The 17,265-nt window shown below is 35.8% G+C and overlaps 1 protein-coding gene across 15 annotated transcripts in view; it reads left to right on the top strand.

Annotated features, from left to right (window-relative positions):
• LRRFIP2 (LRR binding FLII interacting protein 2) overlaps positions 1 to 17,265 on the top strand; it is a 112,350-nt gene that overhangs the window by 50,716 nt on the left and 44,369 nt on the right. For 5 of the 15 annotated variants that reach the window (XM_055321670.1, XM_055321676.1, XM_055321679.1 and 2 more), the window contains exons 5-16: positions 1,975 to 2,031; positions 2,131 to 2,175; positions 4,838 to 4,906; positions 6,423 to 6,464; positions 7,916 to 7,981; positions 9,516 to 9,590; positions 11,266 to 11,316; positions 11,430 to 11,474; positions 12,289 to 12,336; positions 12,780 to 12,836; positions 13,997 to 14,065; positions 16,284 to 16,373. The exons of 4 other annotated variants lie outside the window; for them this stretch is intronic. In XM_055321670.1, coding sequence (XP_055177645.1) covers positions 1,975 to 2,031; positions 2,131 to 2,175; positions 4,838 to 4,906; positions 6,423 to 6,464; positions 7,916 to 7,981; positions 9,516 to 9,590; positions 11,266 to 11,316; positions 11,430 to 11,474; positions 12,289 to 12,336; positions 12,780 to 12,836; positions 13,997 to 14,065; positions 16,284 to 16,373 — 714 coding nt within the window. The remainder of the gene's footprint in view (positions 1 to 1,974; positions 2,032 to 2,130; positions 2,176 to 4,837; positions 4,907 to 6,422; positions 6,465 to 7,915; positions 7,982 to 9,515; positions 9,591 to 11,265; positions 11,317 to 11,429; positions 11,475 to 12,288; positions 12,337 to 12,779; positions 12,837 to 13,996; positions 14,066 to 16,283; positions 16,374 to 17,265) is intronic. 6 more of the 15 variants (XM_055321678.1, XM_055321673.1, XM_055321672.1 and 3 more) reach the window with 5 other exon arrangements.

Below are 17,265 nucleotides of genomic sequence, written 5' to 3'. Positions count from 1 at the left end.
GTTCTGGTGGACAGTGTTGGTTTGAGGTGTAGTATATGACTGAAAAAAATGTATTCTCACAGTTCACATTAACTGGCCTGTATGGGGTTTACGTTTTATTCTGTAATCTTCTAAGGCCTTTTTTGGCTATTTTTTTCAAATGGGGCTAAAAAAAAAAACAAAAACAAACCATTTAAGGTATTTTTTTATTAAGAATTATTTTTATAGTAGCATAATTGAAAATAAATATGAATTCATCTGTCTCCTGCATCTTTAATGGACTGTGGTTTTTAGAGGTCGGTTTTAAAAAAGTGCTCTTGTGTGGTAGGTGGAATAAAAAAAAGGTAAGGATTGAACATTAAACTATGTATGTTGCCCTAGTACCCCAAATAAGACTGGGAAGGGGCATAAAGAATCACTTGTCTGAATAGCGCAAGGTTCTTTAAGCTAAGTAGCCTAGAACTGGTTACCACTTAAACTATCTTACCCAGCTGGCTTTATACACATACTCCCAAAACTTTTGTGGTATATAATCTGATAGTCACAGAAAAGGAAGAAATTTGCTTGACTTCTTGCAGATTACATGTGTCTATTGTATAACAAAAATGTAAATCAATGATGAACTCCTAAAGTTAACACTCTGTTGGATATTGTATCATTGAATCATATTGGCGCTTATAAATAGACTTCTGAACGGATTTGGTCACATGCATCAGTGTGCACAGCAGACGACAACCAGGAGTTTTTTTGAAGGACACTGAAAGATTATGAGAAAAATAAGGCATTAAGTTGTGGTGTTTCTGTTGAATGAATGGTTTTATATTTGAAATGAATGATCAGACATAGCCACATCTATTTCCACCCGTGTAATGATCTTGCTTGAGGTATTGATCCATTTTGGAAAAGATAGCATTGATTAGCTATGAACCCAACCGGACAGTTGGGTGTAGATTCTTAGTCAATGCAAATTACTTTACCACTTTGGACTTTGAAATTCTGAAAGACCATAAGTTTCTTACTGTTGCAGTTGATTAGACTCTAGGAACTAGTCATTTGATTTCGCAGACAGGACTTAATGCTCCAATGCTAATAGCTGACTGTGGAAAAGTTTAGAATTGCATTTAATTTTAGTCAACTGTTAGGTTGTGGTAATGTTTTTTTTTTTTTTTTTTTTTTTACCATCTTTATGAGGTATAACTTGAAATAACTTTACCAACTCTAAAATATTTACGTAGTTTCTTTTAATTATAAGTAGTTTTTCATATTAACAACACATGGGGCTATTTTCTTTTTTTTTTTTTTTTTTAAAGATTCTGTGTTTTTTTTTTTAAATATTTTTTTTCTTTATTTATGATAGTCACACAGAGAGAGAGGGGCAAGGCAGAGACACAGGCAGAGGGAGAAGCAGGCTCCATGCACTGGGAGCCCGACGTGGGATTCGATCCCAGGTCTCCAGGATTGCGCCCTGGGCCAAAGGCGGGCGCCAAACCGCTGCACCACCCAGGGATCCCTTATTTTATTTTTTCTTTTCCAGGTAGAGTGGTGCAAGAAAACAAAAAAGTTCTTTTGCAGTGAGCACAAAATTATGACCCCAGTTTTTTTAAGCCCTTAAACTATCTCTGTAATAAACATTTCTTCCTGCCTTGCATAAATGAACATTCATAATGAAAAGATCATAGTCTACTTTTAATGTTGACTCAATTTCTCTTTGTTAAGTATACTTATTTTTATCTTGGTGTTTTGAGCTTTGTTGGTCATATATAGATTACATTCTACAAGTGGCCAGATGTACATACACAAGATTATTATTATAACTATTTTCTTTCCACCTGAAGCATGTGGCTTCCCCAAGCCCAGCTTTTGAAGCTGAGTTGTCCACACCTGTTTGCTATAAGGAAGATGCTGCTGTGCTCCTAACTGATTGTTGTTTGAGCAGTTCTGATAGACAACCCTCTGTTTAGTGATTAACTCTCCATGTACTTTCTCCTTTCCCAGGAAGATTCAGAAAGGGCCAGGTATTCCCACCGATCTAGTCATCGTCGACCTTATCTGGTTTGTAATGACCAATAAACTTACCCCTAATACTTGCCCCTCATTAACTTAATGCAGTCACCCACAAACTTGTGCTGTGTTTGTTTTTGTTCTTATCAGGGAGTTGAGGATGCATTGTCCATTCGAAGTCTTGGCAGTCACAGGGTTGGTATTTTAAGTTGTTGGCTCCATGATAGTAAAGCTTTTATGTGTGAACTTTCTGCAGCATTATTGCCTGAACAATCTGACAGTGTTCATATTCTTTTGCCTTTAAAAAAAAAAAAAAGTAAAAGAAAATATTGGCAAAGTCCTTTCATTGTCTTGCAGTCCTTTCATTGGGAAGTAATCTTTCTCTTAAATTATTGTTATAATTAATATAAATCAACTCTAAAATCATGGATGTTTTAATCTATTAACATGTATTTACTATTTTTCTATAAAAGGATCTTTGATTTTCTAAAATTTTCACAAAATAATAGGATTGATTTTTATAGAATGACCTCTCTGTGGTTCAACTTTCATATTTTCCTACTTAACATATTTTAAAATAACTATTAAATGGGTAATAGCTTTGGGGCTTGGTTGACTATGGTTTTATTACATCGAAAAATTAAGCTACTGATTTGAAAAATTCCCTGCTATCATGTTTATAGTAAGTACCATATTTCAACATTTTGATGAACATTTTGTAGTATGCCATAGCTTTTTAGCATACATTGCTATAAAGTAAATGAGAGTTCATCCATTAAAGACTTGTATATTGTGCCAAGACACTGATCTCTTTGTAAAGAATTGTGCTTTAAACTTGAAAGTAACACTTTTAATTTATGCATTGATAATATTGATATGTATATATCTAGATTTTTTTATCAGTAAAATGATCTTTCATGTTGAAGTCTATATTGATTAACTTTCCCGGAGTCTAGTTTTCTTCCTGTCTTGTGTAAAATATATAAGTACTCTGTTGATAAACCAATTGTGTTCTGGTATACCTAGTTACTGATGTGTTTGTATTATTAACTTAGTCCTTTACACTGGTCATATTTCTTACTGGTGAATGTAATCTGTCTTTTTTGCAGTAAATTAATATACTTGGTTTTGAATCATAAATATTTTATTTAATTGCAAAATTTTAGATTTATAAGAATATCAACAAGCCTTCACAGCAATCTAATCAGCAACTTAAGAATGATTTTATAGGAGAAACATTTTTTAAGATGATAAATTCATCCTGTTTCTCCCTGGAGATTTTTATTTTTCCTCTTTAAACACTTTAAGAACACTCATACATGGAATTAGTCAACAAAAACTTAAAAGTTGAGTGTTCCCCATTAAAAAATGTAATGTATGGTTTTTTTCCCTTTGCTTTCCATTAAAATGTTCATAGTGTGAAATTTCACACAGTTATCATCAAGCTGGTTATTTATAAATTTCTAAGTAGCTTCGGGGAAACTTGATTATATATTAGTTATATTAGTTTAACTGCTCAATAAAACCATCCAAGTTTGACTTAATTTAGGAACCTTTAAAACAAATCTACAAATAAGCACAAGAGAAATTAAACCTGCATTTGGTTTACCATGAATGAATTGGTTACCGTAAGTGTCTATAAAGTAATGATGATGATTTTCTTTTTATGGAAATTATATCATTAAATAAATTTAAGATAAAACTAAAACTGGCATAGTATTTTATTTCCCTGTGTAGCTATGAAAATTTCTACTATGATAAAGAGTAAAGCTCCCAGTATTTTAAATCTGAGCATGAAGATTAATAAAATTTTTATACCCTGGGGGGATTCTAGTATGTTATTGTGTATGTAACACATTTTAAATAGTTAAATTTCCTGAAGATAAGTCTGAAAGCTCACTAATAACATTGCTTAAAAGAAATACAATTGAGATAATTTTTTTCTTTTAATGAGGTAATATTGGGAGTTATACGTTTTCATCAGATTATTTACATTTTTTTAAAGATTTTATTTTTAAATAATCTCTATACCCAGTGTGGGGCTTCAGCTCACAAGAGTTGCATGCTCTAACTGAGCCAGTTAGGTGCCCCCAGATGATTTAGTGTTTTAAAAAATAACTTTACCACATACATTAAGCTGAATATGTAGACAACTTTTGTTCTCTTTTAAAAACAAATGTGATGGCCTAAAACACTGACCTAAACTTTATTGGGATTTGATATATAAATTAGGAGTTTGGATATTTCTTTAGAACTCACGAGCTATATACTAAGAAGGTCTGACAGTTTGACATCTGAACACTAGCAGTACCTGGATGTGAGGCAGATGTAGTTAAGGTTTTCTGCCATGTTCTTAGGACTTTGATCTTTCATTTTGTCCACTTAATTTCAGTTAATACTTTCTTGCCAGATGGTAGTTGGGTTGAAAATGGTGTCCATGCTATAGATATTCTGTAAAAAAATAAAAAGAGCAAAGATAGTTTAGAACTGTGAATGGTAGGTTTGGGGAAAAGAGGATGAAATCAAAGCCCTGAACTTATTAGAATTTAAGCAGTTTGTTTCTTTAAAAAACAATCTGCCTTTGAAAAGCATCTTACAAATGCTTGGTTATTGCTTTTTATATTGAAATACAAGAAGACTGTAAGGTAGAGATCCAAAGTTAGAAAATTGAGATGATCTTGAACCAGAGTGGTTAGGATACATTGCAGTTTCTTATTGGTACAGATTTTTACTCTTGTATGTATTAGTCCCTCTTTAATTATCAACATCCTTAAATTAAATTTTAATGAATTTAATTTTAATATGCTTACAATTTTTGTTTTGCCATTTACTACTACACTGTTTAATTCCATGGAAGAACCCATCGAAGGACATAATTGGGACACACTGGAGCAGAGCCAGTACACCTAAAAGGAAAGACATCATGGTGTGTAGTTTAGAAAAATGTTCAGTGTTAATAATGCATTCACTGTTGTTCTCAGAGTTCTGCGGGCTTGAGTAATAGGTATATTCTAATGGTAATAGACATTTGCTGAACGTAGTTTCCACAACTTGTTTGCTCTATTTCCTTTGATGAACTATTTGTTTTTAAGTAGCATAGATGCCAGTTGGCATGTATTAGGGGGATTCTTTTCATTTACCCAGTTGTTCTAGTAGCAGTTGGAGTGTCCAAGGTATAGATTTCTTACCAGGTAGATTCAGCAATTTTTAAAAAATCAGCTGAACTTTGCATTATATTTTAGAAAGGGAAAATTGATATAGGGCAATTTCAATTCACTTGTTAAATTCTGTGCCTTTGTAAAATGCCATTGGTGCTACAGAGAGGATCAGAGAACATAAGACATGACTGTTTTCTTCAGTGAACTTATCTGGTTGGGAGGGTGGAATAGTTTATATGCAAGAATGTGTGGCTTGAGTAATACATGTTTTAGTGATTTTTTTTTTTTTAACAAAAAAAGATATTTTGTTAATGGAGAAAAGGCCTAAGTGAAATTTCTATAAAGAAGGAACTTTACTTTCAGGGAAATGTCACTCACCATAAATGACATTTTACATTTGCACATAATTTACAAAATGCACACCTTTAGGCATTTTAGAAAATTTTAGATAAACAAGATTTATTTACACATATAATAACACTTTTTATTGCTTGCCACTTCTGGATAAGATTGTTTAAAATGTGTAAGCTAGAATGCTTTAAGAACAAAATTAGGAAATCATAAATCTAAGTTGTTACTATTTAATTCAATTTCTTGGCTCTGAAATGTGGTGTTATGCCTATTATTTTCTTAAGGACACTACCTGAAATGTTTTTTCTGGTCTTACCATAAATTTTATGTATTTTTCTTTGACTGATACTTAATGTCATGCTTGTATGTATACTCTGCATATTCCATACTTTGTGTGGACTGTTTCCAGTGTTGTACTTTTTTTTTTTTAAAGATTTTATTTATTTATTCATGAGAGACACAGAGAGAGGGGCAGAGACATAGGTGGAGGGAGAAGCAGGCTCTCCACGAGGAGTCTGATGTGGGACTGGATCCCAGGGCCCCAGGATCACAACCTGAGCCAAAGGCAGACACTCAACTGCTGAGCCATCCAGGTGCCCCCTTGTACAGTGTTTTGAATAGGGAAAGTTCTTGAGAAAGGAAGTTTTTCAGCTCTGTATCTACAGGCAGATCCAAGGGAACTTCCACATTTTGATGCTGCAATTGTTTTTTTGTAAGCCCGATTATATTATTTATGTGCAGTAATTTATTCTAGGAAAGTGTGGGTGTGGGTAAGAATATTAATTTTGCACTTTTAAAGTATTGCTGGATTAAAAAATTTTAACTTAAATTCCAGTTAGTTTGGATTTTTAATAACTTTGCAAATGCTTTTTTTCCTCTTTATATTTCTGATTTTGGAAATACAACCAACTTTCAACTTTTTCTGAAATCCAGTATGACCCTCTCAAGGATCGATCGTCAAGACTTTCATCATTAGTATGTAGTGCATGACTTGTGTTTAATGTAGTTTTACTTTATAAGTGCCTGATCATGCTAATCATTACGAGATTATGACTAACTTTCACAGGTTTGTTATTTTGTTTTGGGGGAAGCATGTGGCCACCAATGCAAAAATCATTGTTTTGCAATTGTGGTATAATTGAACATTTAAATAATTTTTTCTTTTAGAATTTCAGGATCAGATAAAAATGATTTACTTCCTTATTCAGGACTAAAATTGGTATAGAAGTATCTTTTCTAGTGATGAGCTACCCAGCTGACATATGCATTGCCTGAAGACATGTCTTTGCCAGTGTTTGATATCCACTGGCCTACAGACCCTGCTGTGTTTCTTGTTTTGTGTCACAAGCCAGCAGGTGTGAAGGTGCTAAACAGGAAGTAGCCAGCAGTGACAGGTCATACTTGAAACATCAGTTATGTCTGCTGATTTTTGCTTGATTTGGTTGTTTTTTCTTTTTTTTCTTTTTTTTTTTTTTTATGTATGTCAGTTTAGCCACAGAAGTTTAGTTATAGCATGTATTCCTTGGGTTAATATTATGTCAGATTGCCTGAGTTTCTAGGCTATATAGTCATATGATACATATATTCAAAAAAGAAAAATGAGAGGATGGATTCTGGATCTAGCTGTGCCTATGTCAGATAATTTGCCTAGAGCAGACTATTGATAGGTAAGACACTTCTACCTGCACTTCCTCATTTTAGGTGAGCAGTATATAACGAGATTGGGTTTCTTGTCTACTTAATGACCTGCATAGTAGTATTTCTGTCCTTTATTCCCTCATATACACTTGGCTTGGTGCTCCTGGGAGAAGTTAACGTATCGAGACAGTGCTGTCTTCAGAGGATCTTCGTGTAAAGTCATTGTCTGATAATGCTGTTGCTACAAGGGGCAATCCATACCATCTTGGCTGTTTTCCTCCTGAGCAGCATGTCCTGTGGGACCACTAAATTGGGTCCAGAGTATTTTCTTGGACAAAGCAATGTCATCTTCTTTCTCTCTCCATTTTGTTTTTGTTGATCCCAAAGGATTGCTTTTTGGCCTTTAGCTAAGGAAGACCTAGAAGGAGGTGGACCCTCTTGTCACTCACACCTTTATAAAGAAGATAGAAGGACTCAAAGTGTGGGGTAAACTCACAAATGCCCTGCCTGGCTCTGTGTCCTAATTACGTCTTTTTAGCTGGCTCTACATGGAGATGGATGTCACAGGAGAAAATGAGGGGGAATGCAGATGTGTTAAGGTGCTATATATTTTAGCTAGTCAGTTAAGTGCCATATATCTTTTACTGACAACAGAAAAATAGATTTAATGGAGACTACTCTGTATAGCATATACATCTTTCTGTGTATAATTTTAAGACATTTTATTAAGTTAATTTTTAAACTTCACTATGTGATCATGAAGGTTAACTTTAAATGTTTACTTCCAGAATCATTCTTATAGTCACTCTTATGGAATGAAGAAGAGATCTTCTGGTTCTCATAAAGACCCACTGGTTAGTTGTGTTCTGTCTCATGTCCCACTGTCTTATGCTACTGTAAAATTCAGTGATTACTTTTAGGGAACTTAAGAATTATGACTGCTTTGGTGTATGCCTTAGACATTATTGAAATTTGATAACATACTAAAACATGATTTATTAGAGTCTTAATTAAAAGTAATTTTGTTTTCACTTACAGGATTTAATATCAAGTTAATACAAGGAATTCTTAATTGTCTATTTTCATTTATGAACTGTCCTCTGGAATATACTTCAAGAATAGTTTTAGTGAGATTTTTTATCCTTATTTTAGAAATTTGAGTTGATTTAATTATGATATTATAGGCAGTACCAAACTTACAAATAGGTTTCATTCTGAGAGTTCGTAGGTTAAATTTTGGGAATGTGGAATGAATTTTCTGGTAGTAACAATGAGGTATGTTTTAGCAGAGTTCCCATGTTGTCTTGCAGAAAACTTAGAATGCCATTAGACTGCAGAACTAATAGTGCTCCACTCCAGCCACCTTGCTAAACATTTCTGTCGGGGGGGAAAATGTATCTAGAATGCCCATTTGGGGCATTAGGAACAGCTGTTCCAATTAGGCTGCCGCAGTACTGGCAGGAGAATCTGTCCCGAGTTCCCTGTTAACTGGTTGCTGTGGAAGGGCTCTGACCTTTGGTGGGGTGTGGGACAGGCTTGGTAGGCGTTGGCAAGTAAGAGGGAATATAATGGTAAGGACATTAGTGAGAGACTGGTGAAGCATTGTGAGCTCTGGGGTGAGATCAGCCCTGGTACCTTTTTGAGGGTGTGGTGTGGGGAGGCAAGGCCAGGAGTGGCGGGGGGTCAGTGGGAGTAGGGGTGCCCCCAATTTGCAGTGCCAGCAGTGCAAAGCAGAGTCTTTCAGTCAAGGGATTGCATACATTTCCTTAACTTTGAGGGAAAAAGATGGCTGGACAAGTTAGAAAGGGAATGTGATACATGACTTTCTTTTTGTCAGGTAACCACAATCTGTATAATCACTTGTTTTGTGCTGTGTATTGAAACTGAACTGCCATAGATGTTTTAGGCCAAACCTATTTAGTACACAATTGCACTATGTCTTTGGTAACTTAAATCCATCAGAGTATTTTGACAAATAATGGGACTAGGAAAAGTTTGAAGAAAAAGACTTTACGATTTTCTGTGGCATTGCCAAATGGATTATAAAAGTGGTAATTACTCAGTTGTCCTGGATTTTTCAAGGATGTTACTAAGTATGACATGAGAATAAATCACTTATTATTTCCATTCCATTTTGACTGAGGGTTTGTGCTCATGTTTTTAAAGTAAAAAAAAATGTCATAACTTGGTTTGAAAACAGTTAACCTTTAATATTAGTCTTTCTTTTGAGAATTGAGATAACTATTATTTTGAGTTTTACTTAATGCGATTCAGTGCTTTAAAGTCATTGTTTTGGAGGAGAAGGGATTGGTAATATCAGAGTTTGCCTTTGTGTGTTGTCAACAATGTTTAACCTAAGAAAAATGTGTTTAATTTTACTTTTTGCAGAGTGGCCTCTACTTTGACCAGAGAAACTATAGCAGTCTTAGACATAGCAAACCTACCTCTGCCTACTACAGTCGGGTTTGTCTCAAGCTTTTTGGCTTTGTGTGTCTTATCCAACTTTAACAACTTTCTAACTCCCGGTTTTGCATTTTGACTAGTTAGAACTAATCTGTGAGTGGCTGTATTTACACTAGTTTGTGGTAACTGAATTCATAGAATTTCTGTATCTTTACATGTGAACTATTGAACCACCACAACTGTAAATGAGTCTACTTTTTTCCAGTTTTTTAAAATAAAAAATGTTTAACACAGAAATGTTTAAAGAATTATATAGTAACCACCCACATGCCTACTTCTTAGATTCTACAATTAATATTTTACTATATTTCCTTTATCATATTATTGTCTGTCTGCCCATCTATCAATCCAATGATCCATCTTTTTTTTTGGGGGGGGTGGTTATAATTCAGAATAAGCTGTAGGCATCAGTATGCATCATAATGGATGGCCTTGTAATAAAAGCTTACATGTAAAAATTTAAACTGTAAATGGGATGAGAAGAATATAATTATTTGTTTAATGTGAGAATCCTTATTTTTTCAAGATATGTGGCACATTGTATATTGGAAACACAAATATATGGCACATAGTACATATAAAATAATTCAGTTGTCAAAAAACCTGCACACACAACTTAGATATTATTTGCCCTATCTGATGGGCTTAGAAAAAAGAATTGAAAATTATATTGTCAGATGACATCAGAAAAAGAAAGACTTGGTTCCTTTTTTTTTTTTTTAAGTTTTTATTATTCATGAGAGACACAGAGAGAGGCAGAGACACAGGCAGAGGGAGAAGCAGGCTCCCTATGGGGAGCCTGATGGCACCACTCTATCCCAGGACCCTGGGATCACACCCTGAGCCAAAGGCAGACACACAACCACTGAGCCACCTAGGTGCTCCAGGTTTAGTTTCATTTTTATTATTTATTTATTTATTTATTTATTTATTTATTTATTTATTTATTTATTTATTTATTTTTATGATAGTCACACAGAGAGAGAGAGAGAGGCAGAGACACAGGCAGAGGGATAAGCAGGCTCCATGCACCGGGAGCCCGACGTGGGACTCGATCCCGGGTCTCCAGGATCGCGCCCTGGGCCAAAGGCAGGCACCAAACCACTGCGCCACCCAGGGATCCCTAGTTTCATTTTTAAATGTGCTCTGCCTTGTTAGTGCCTTGGATTCATTGTGACCAGTACATTTTATGTGCCTAAACTAAGACACTTTGTCCATGGCTTGTTTTGAAAATACAGGCTTTCTAATCTATTTAGAAGAGAGTAATTGTAATGATAACTCAGAGCTCATTTACCTGGTTCCTCAGCAATCAGGTCCATCAGGAGTCTCCTGTGAGATCTCAGAAAATTTCCCAGCAGTTGCTGGTGACCTAGGTGTGGCCACTGTTCTCCACACTGCCTGTGCCATGGCCCTCTTTTCTTGAGTGTTTTCTTAGGTTACCACCCTACCTTCTAACATTATTATTGAAAGCCCAATAGGACTTACACACATTTATAGAAAACTATTCTAAGCTAAGTTTTTCTCACCTTAAGCATTACCTAACTACTGTAAGCACTCAGGAATTGCTAATGAATTTTGGAGTGTAGAATAAACACAGCTTCTGTTCTCATGATGGAGAGACCAGTTCTCCTTTGGTTTTGCTTAATTCTTATTCTGTTCTGTTTTTGTTTCTTAGCAGTCTTCTTCCCTGTGTAGTGACCCTCTGGCGACATCAAAGAGTACCAGGGTTAGTACTTTCTGAGAAGTGTGTTGCCTTCAGAGCTACCAGTTGCTTTTCTTTGGATTAAATCACGCACTTTTTTCATATTCTTTGGATTAAATCACGCACTTTTTTCATAGGCCTCCTTTACTGCAAACTCTGGTCTGCTGAAAAGTACCAGTCTGGTTTGTATCTTTCTCTTCCAATGTGTGTACTCCTGGTGAAGCTGCTCTCATGGTGCTGACTCTGGCTTGACAGCTTTCCTCCAAAATAGTCAAGGACACATAGCTTTAATGCTATGTGTACTGCAGACTGTACTGACAGTGCTTAAAATGCAAAAACTTTAGAGTAGTAAGAAAAAAGCCCTTATTTTCCAGATATTACTGGCTATTGGTAGGCCCTTGCTTAGAATTGGTTTCCTGTAGAGAAGACAAACTTCCATGGGCCCACTAAATTTGTATATTTTTGTGAGATGGTTGCCCATACACAGTTTCTTTGGGATAACTGTGGCCTTGGCCACGTTAATACTAGGCTCTAATAAAGCAAGCTGACTAGAAAGCAAAAGCTAAGCTCTGTTTAACGTGCAAGTTGTGAGCTGGTTGCTTTCAGGCTGTTGCTTTGCTGTGCTGTGGCCTGTTCTAGTAGACTGGCAACTTGAGGCTTTGTAGTTTCATTTTATTGTGCCAGTGGGCAAAATGCTTTGTGTCCCTTGTCTTCCTTTTCTGTTTAGTTCCCTCCTTTGAGAAAATAAATTCATAAATGTTCCTTCTAGTTTCATGACATGATGATGAAAGGAAATACTGTAATGATGCTTTTTAAATGAAGTGTGAGTTTGAAGTTTTGGGACTGATGTAGGACTTTACACATCAGTGAGTGTTCTCACCTGACATGCCATTCTACAACACTTTTTGGAACTGAGTATTGCAAAGAAGTTGTGACATTTTAAAAACAGCTTTGCTACCTGAATAAACAGAGTGTGGTGTTTCCTCTGTCCTTTAGGTGTCATTGTACGACGGTGGATTATATAACCCGTATGGGTCTCGAACTGTAAGTCAGCTGGAGGGAGGCAGTGAGGAGGGTGTTGTGGAGGTGGGCACAGTTTACTTACAAAGAAAAAGTCATTTAATCTGACCTGCAGTTGCTCTCTAAGCTGTGACCCATGAGCTAGCCAGTTGTTACTCTCCCTCAAGCTGTGAGGAACTGCTTGCTGGAAATTGGGCTTACAGTATGAAGGGGATGTGTAGGTGGAGAAGCCTCTCTTCCTGGTTATTAGTCTCTGAGGAAGAGGATGGAAGCAGTACTCTTCAGGGCACCCCTTCCCCTCCTCACCCTTCAGCTAAGGGCTACTGTGTCTGGAAGGTTGGGAGGGAGGTCAGTATCCAGACCCTGGGAGCCTGTGACCGCTTAGGTCTAGGGTCACTAATGTAGCCCCCAGCAGGAAAAGAAGCTGACCAGTATTGTAAAAGCCTTTCTTCTTGGAAACCTTATAGCCGTCTGAATACAGTTATTACTCATCAAGAATAAGTTCGGCCCGAAGCAGTCCTGTGGTGAGCTGTCTCATCTCTTTGCATGCTTTCTAGATATTGGGTTGTTTCCTTAATCTGTACTCACAGTCCAGAATATTGAGGATGTGTGTTTTTCACTCTTTGTGCATGAATTATCATTCTTCTTCAGTACACAAACTCGGGTATACTAATTTGTCCTAATCTGTGGTTTCCGTGTGACTGTGACTTAGCACATCATTTTTGAAATGAGTCTGGAACCAGTGCCATTAGAAGTTTTAAAACTCTCAAGAATTCCACTCTTATACCTAACAAAAATCTACACAGGAATGTAAACATTTATCTCCTTAAAAGGAGATAAAGGCTTTTTGAAACAAGTAGTAAGTTTACATTTCACCTCTCTCCGTAATAAAATTCCACTTGGCAATTCTTGGGCCTGGTGGCATTTTTAATGTACCAATATGATGACCCCTTGCAAACAAAATTGTGGTAATATATTTTCAGTCAAGTGTAGAACCTTGTCCTTGTGTGCTGGCTACATGTTATTTCATTTGCAAGTTGTATTCAGAATTATTATCTTAGTGATGCCAGAATGACTCCTCAGTGATGTCAGAATGGAGGTAACCCATACACATGGAAGATAAACGTTCTACTGCTCGTGAAATAGGAAGAAAACTGTAGGGTGATTTAGAACTATCTCCCACCCATTGCATAGAAATGAATAAAGGAAAATAAGAATCATCATTTCAGTGTCCTGGCTGGTAGGAAATTCTGTCTTTGACTTACTTCACTTGAAGATGTTCTTATATTTTCTCTCCCAAACTAAAGCATTAAGTATGGTTTTTGACCCCTTATTGGGATCCCAAAAGGCCTAGTGGTTGAAAAAGCATGAAATCCCTAGCTAGTTTTGGTTGGTCTGTTTATGCCCTAGCCCTCCAATCCTGTCCTTTTTCCTGTAACTTAAATAAAAGATAGAGTAGTATTTTATTCTGTGTGCTTTTTTGGAATTATCTTTTGGTGTTCAGTGATTGTTTCTTATACTTTAAAGCCACTTTTCTGTTTGATGGTACACAATAGATGATGCCAATTATATGCTCATGTAGAGTATTTGCATGCTTCCCCAAATTTTACCTAATGTGCTTACAGTCATGTAAGACCAGTAGTGAAATCACATCTTTTTCATTATCTGCTTTTAATACCTGTAGTTTGCTGATGATGACACTACAAGCATTGCGTCTTCTGGTCATGCCAGTCATGGGCGAAGGGACAGTGTGGTGAGCGTGGCTTGCATGCAAACACAATAAATTTTAAAATTGCACCAGTGTGTGATCCTATGAAATCTACTGGAAAGTGAAATTTGCATTTGATGAAAATGAACATTTTGCTCAAATTTAGCTTATATGAGTAATTTGCCTTTAAAAATGTGTTCCTGTGAATATGTATTCTCTGTGGGCTGTGGAAGCTGTCATCATTAATTTGCCTCTTTACACCTCTTAGTTGCTAGTCTTTGTGTATTTGATTTTTACTTTTTATTTTTTGTTGTTTTATGCATATGCATTTATGCACACCATTCACCAGAAACAAAAAAGCTTCTCCAGCAAAATCAATGCTACACTTTGTGTAAAATTTGTAACTATGGATTACATATCATGTTGCCATCAGTTGCTTTCTTTGCTGTGTATTTAAGGTGTATTGTTTATAGTTTGTTTATACATCTTTTAAGACCTGTGAACTTTGTTAAGAGTCGTTGATGGCAAAATTTAAAATTTTCGGTTAAAAATTCAACTAGCATAATAATTGTAGAGGCAACAAATAGCTAGGTTAAAATACAAATTATGTGATTTCAGATTACTCTTTTGGTAATGCTGGAAGTTTTTCAGGGAGCTGATGACATTTTTGCTATATTTAAGAATTGATTTGAAAATTACATTGGTAAGGGTGATATGTCAGCTTAGAGCTAGGAAAGAGAGCCATGTTTTGTGAAAGATTATAAATCTGAAGCTTTCATAGAAAAGGAGAACACCGAATATTTGTGAGATTTGTTGCCAAAAATGCAATGATCTAATTAAGGCAATTGTGGTCCATTGGCAAGCCAGTTAATGCTCATACTCACAGCTGAAGGACAAAAAACAAGCCAGGACCCCTGAAAGTGGCTTGGCACGTGATGGAGTAGAAGGGGCAGGCAGGAACTTTAAAGTAATAATGCCTGGGTTTGAGCTACAACATGTTAGTTGTATTAATGGCAATTTATTTATAATGGGGATGTTAATAACTATCTTTGTAGGTAGGCTTAATATGTGCATTAAATGAATTACTATATGGTGAATACCAAAATTCTGAGACAGTAGGAACCAGTAAAATATTAGGTATATGTAAATCTAAGTTGTATTACTGTAACTGTGAATAAAAATACTGTTGCTCCACTGCATTAGCCCTTAGCAAAACTTCACACTTGTAAGCCTTCTTTGTCTCTGTGGATGGATTTCAAAATTCCCTTCCTGGAAGGGAAGAGTTCTTTTTTTTAAGGGAAAAGTTCTTAAGCAAGGTAATCAGAGCTGAGGTAAGGCTGATGAGTGAGGTAAAAAGTACTCATTTGTTATTCAGCAAAAGTTTATGGAGTACTTATTATATGGGAGGCAGTGTATTAAGTACTGAGAATAATGTGGTCAGCTAGAGAGACTAGATTTGACTTCATGAAGCTTATATCCTAGTGAAAGAAATAGAAAATAAACAAGAAAGGACGAAAAGTAACCCTACGGCTTGTGAAGGGAAAAACAAGTGATAGGACAGGAATATTGAGAGATGCATGTGTGTGTGTATCCATCCCTTTGGATGGGATGGTCAGAGAAGGCTTCCCCAATGGAAGTGACTTCTGAGCTGCGACTTGAAATGGGAGGAGCCAGCTGCCTGAAGAGTGAGAGAAGAGCTCTCTTGGCCAGTGACAAAGTCTCAGGTGGGAAAAGACGGAGTTTGGGGAACCAGAAAGGAGCCAGTGTAGTTCTTCCCTTATTTTGTTCCACAGTTCCTGGTCTTGAGGAATATGAAAAAGAGGGAAGTGTAGAAATTGGGTGAAAGGTGTAGTAAAAACCCTGCAAAGAATAATGCATTGAGCACATATGTGCTTAACAGAGCTGATAGCTATAATGAACTATAAATTTTTGAAATATGGTAGAGGCTTTAGGTAAATACTATCCTAGTGAAGATGATGCATGTGCTAAACACAGGAGCCCTTTGCTGGCCCTCAGCAGTAAATGATATCTGAGGTATACAACTCAAGTTAAGGTGCAAAAAAATTTGTTTTGCAGAGCTATGATTTCCTTTAGGAACCCCCTTTACTTTTCTACTTTTTTGAGTAGGTTAATTGCAGCTGTTTCTTCATTGCATGATACTTTATCAGGCACCAAAAAAATTTTCTCTCATGTGCCAATGTTCTTACTCCTTTCATCTGTCTTTTCTTAACCTTTAAAGCATTTCATTTTTTCTGGTTGAAAGGTTTCTACCGCCGATTATTTTAGTCGCTCCAATCGTAGGGGGAGCGTAGTCTCTGAGGTGGATGACATCAGTATCCCCGATTTGACCAGCGTGAGTGAATTGCATGGGGGTGGTTGTGGTGCCTCAGGCTTGTAACTAACGGCTAATACATTAGCTATTTGAAAAGTAGGAACATAATTTACTGCCTTAATTTTTATTGGACTGCTGTAACATAAAGTACAGTTACTTGTTTTATTTTGGAATGTATATATTGATCTGCTCTGATTTTTAAAAAACTTTTCTGTGAAAATTTTCCCTTGTAGAACCCATAGCAGCTTCAACAGTTGCCAGTATTTTGCCAATTTTGCTTTGTCTTCCCCTCTCCCTCTTTTGTTTTTCTTAATTATTTTATTTTTTATTTTTTTGATTTTTTTTATTGGAGTTCAGTTTGCTAACATATAGCATATAGCATATAGTGTTAACCCAGTGCTCATCCAGTCAAGTGCCCTCTTCAATGCCTGTCACCCAGTCTTCTGAATTATTTATTTATTTATTTATTTATTTATTTATTTTCTTCTGAATTATTTTAAAGCAAATCTGTCATTTCCTACTAGTTCAGTATGCATCTCTAATTGAGAATTTCTTTTTCATATTCACCCCACTATTATCATATCTAATAAAATTAAAAATAATTCCTTAAAACCATCTAATGCCTAGCCCATATTTAGATATTCCTGATCAGTCTTAAATTTTTTCTTTCCTTTTTATTTTGGTGGATCTGTAAAGTCCTGGACAGACTTTGAAGGTTGAACAATAAAAGATATTATTTAGTAAAGTATCACTGATTTTCGGTAACTGGGAAGAATCTGAATAGATTTTAAACATTTAGACTATGGCATTATTTTGAAGAAATGCTTGTCCATTGCTTTTGCAATCATTGGGAACTAAATTTAGGAAAGATTGTCCAGTAGAGACATCTCGAGGCATTTGTCTTAATGAAGGA

This window comes from Nyctereutes procyonoides, unplaced genomic scaffold, assembly GCF_905146905.1.
Source record: "Nyctereutes procyonoides isolate TBG_1078 unplaced genomic scaffold, NYPRO_anot_genome, whole genome shotgun sequence".
Classification (NCBI taxonomy): Eukaryota; Metazoa; Chordata; class Mammalia; order Carnivora; family Canidae; genus Nyctereutes; species Nyctereutes procyonoides.
The sequence above is the reverse complement of the archived record's forward strand: the minus strand, read 5'-3'. Positions and strand labels throughout refer to the sequence as shown.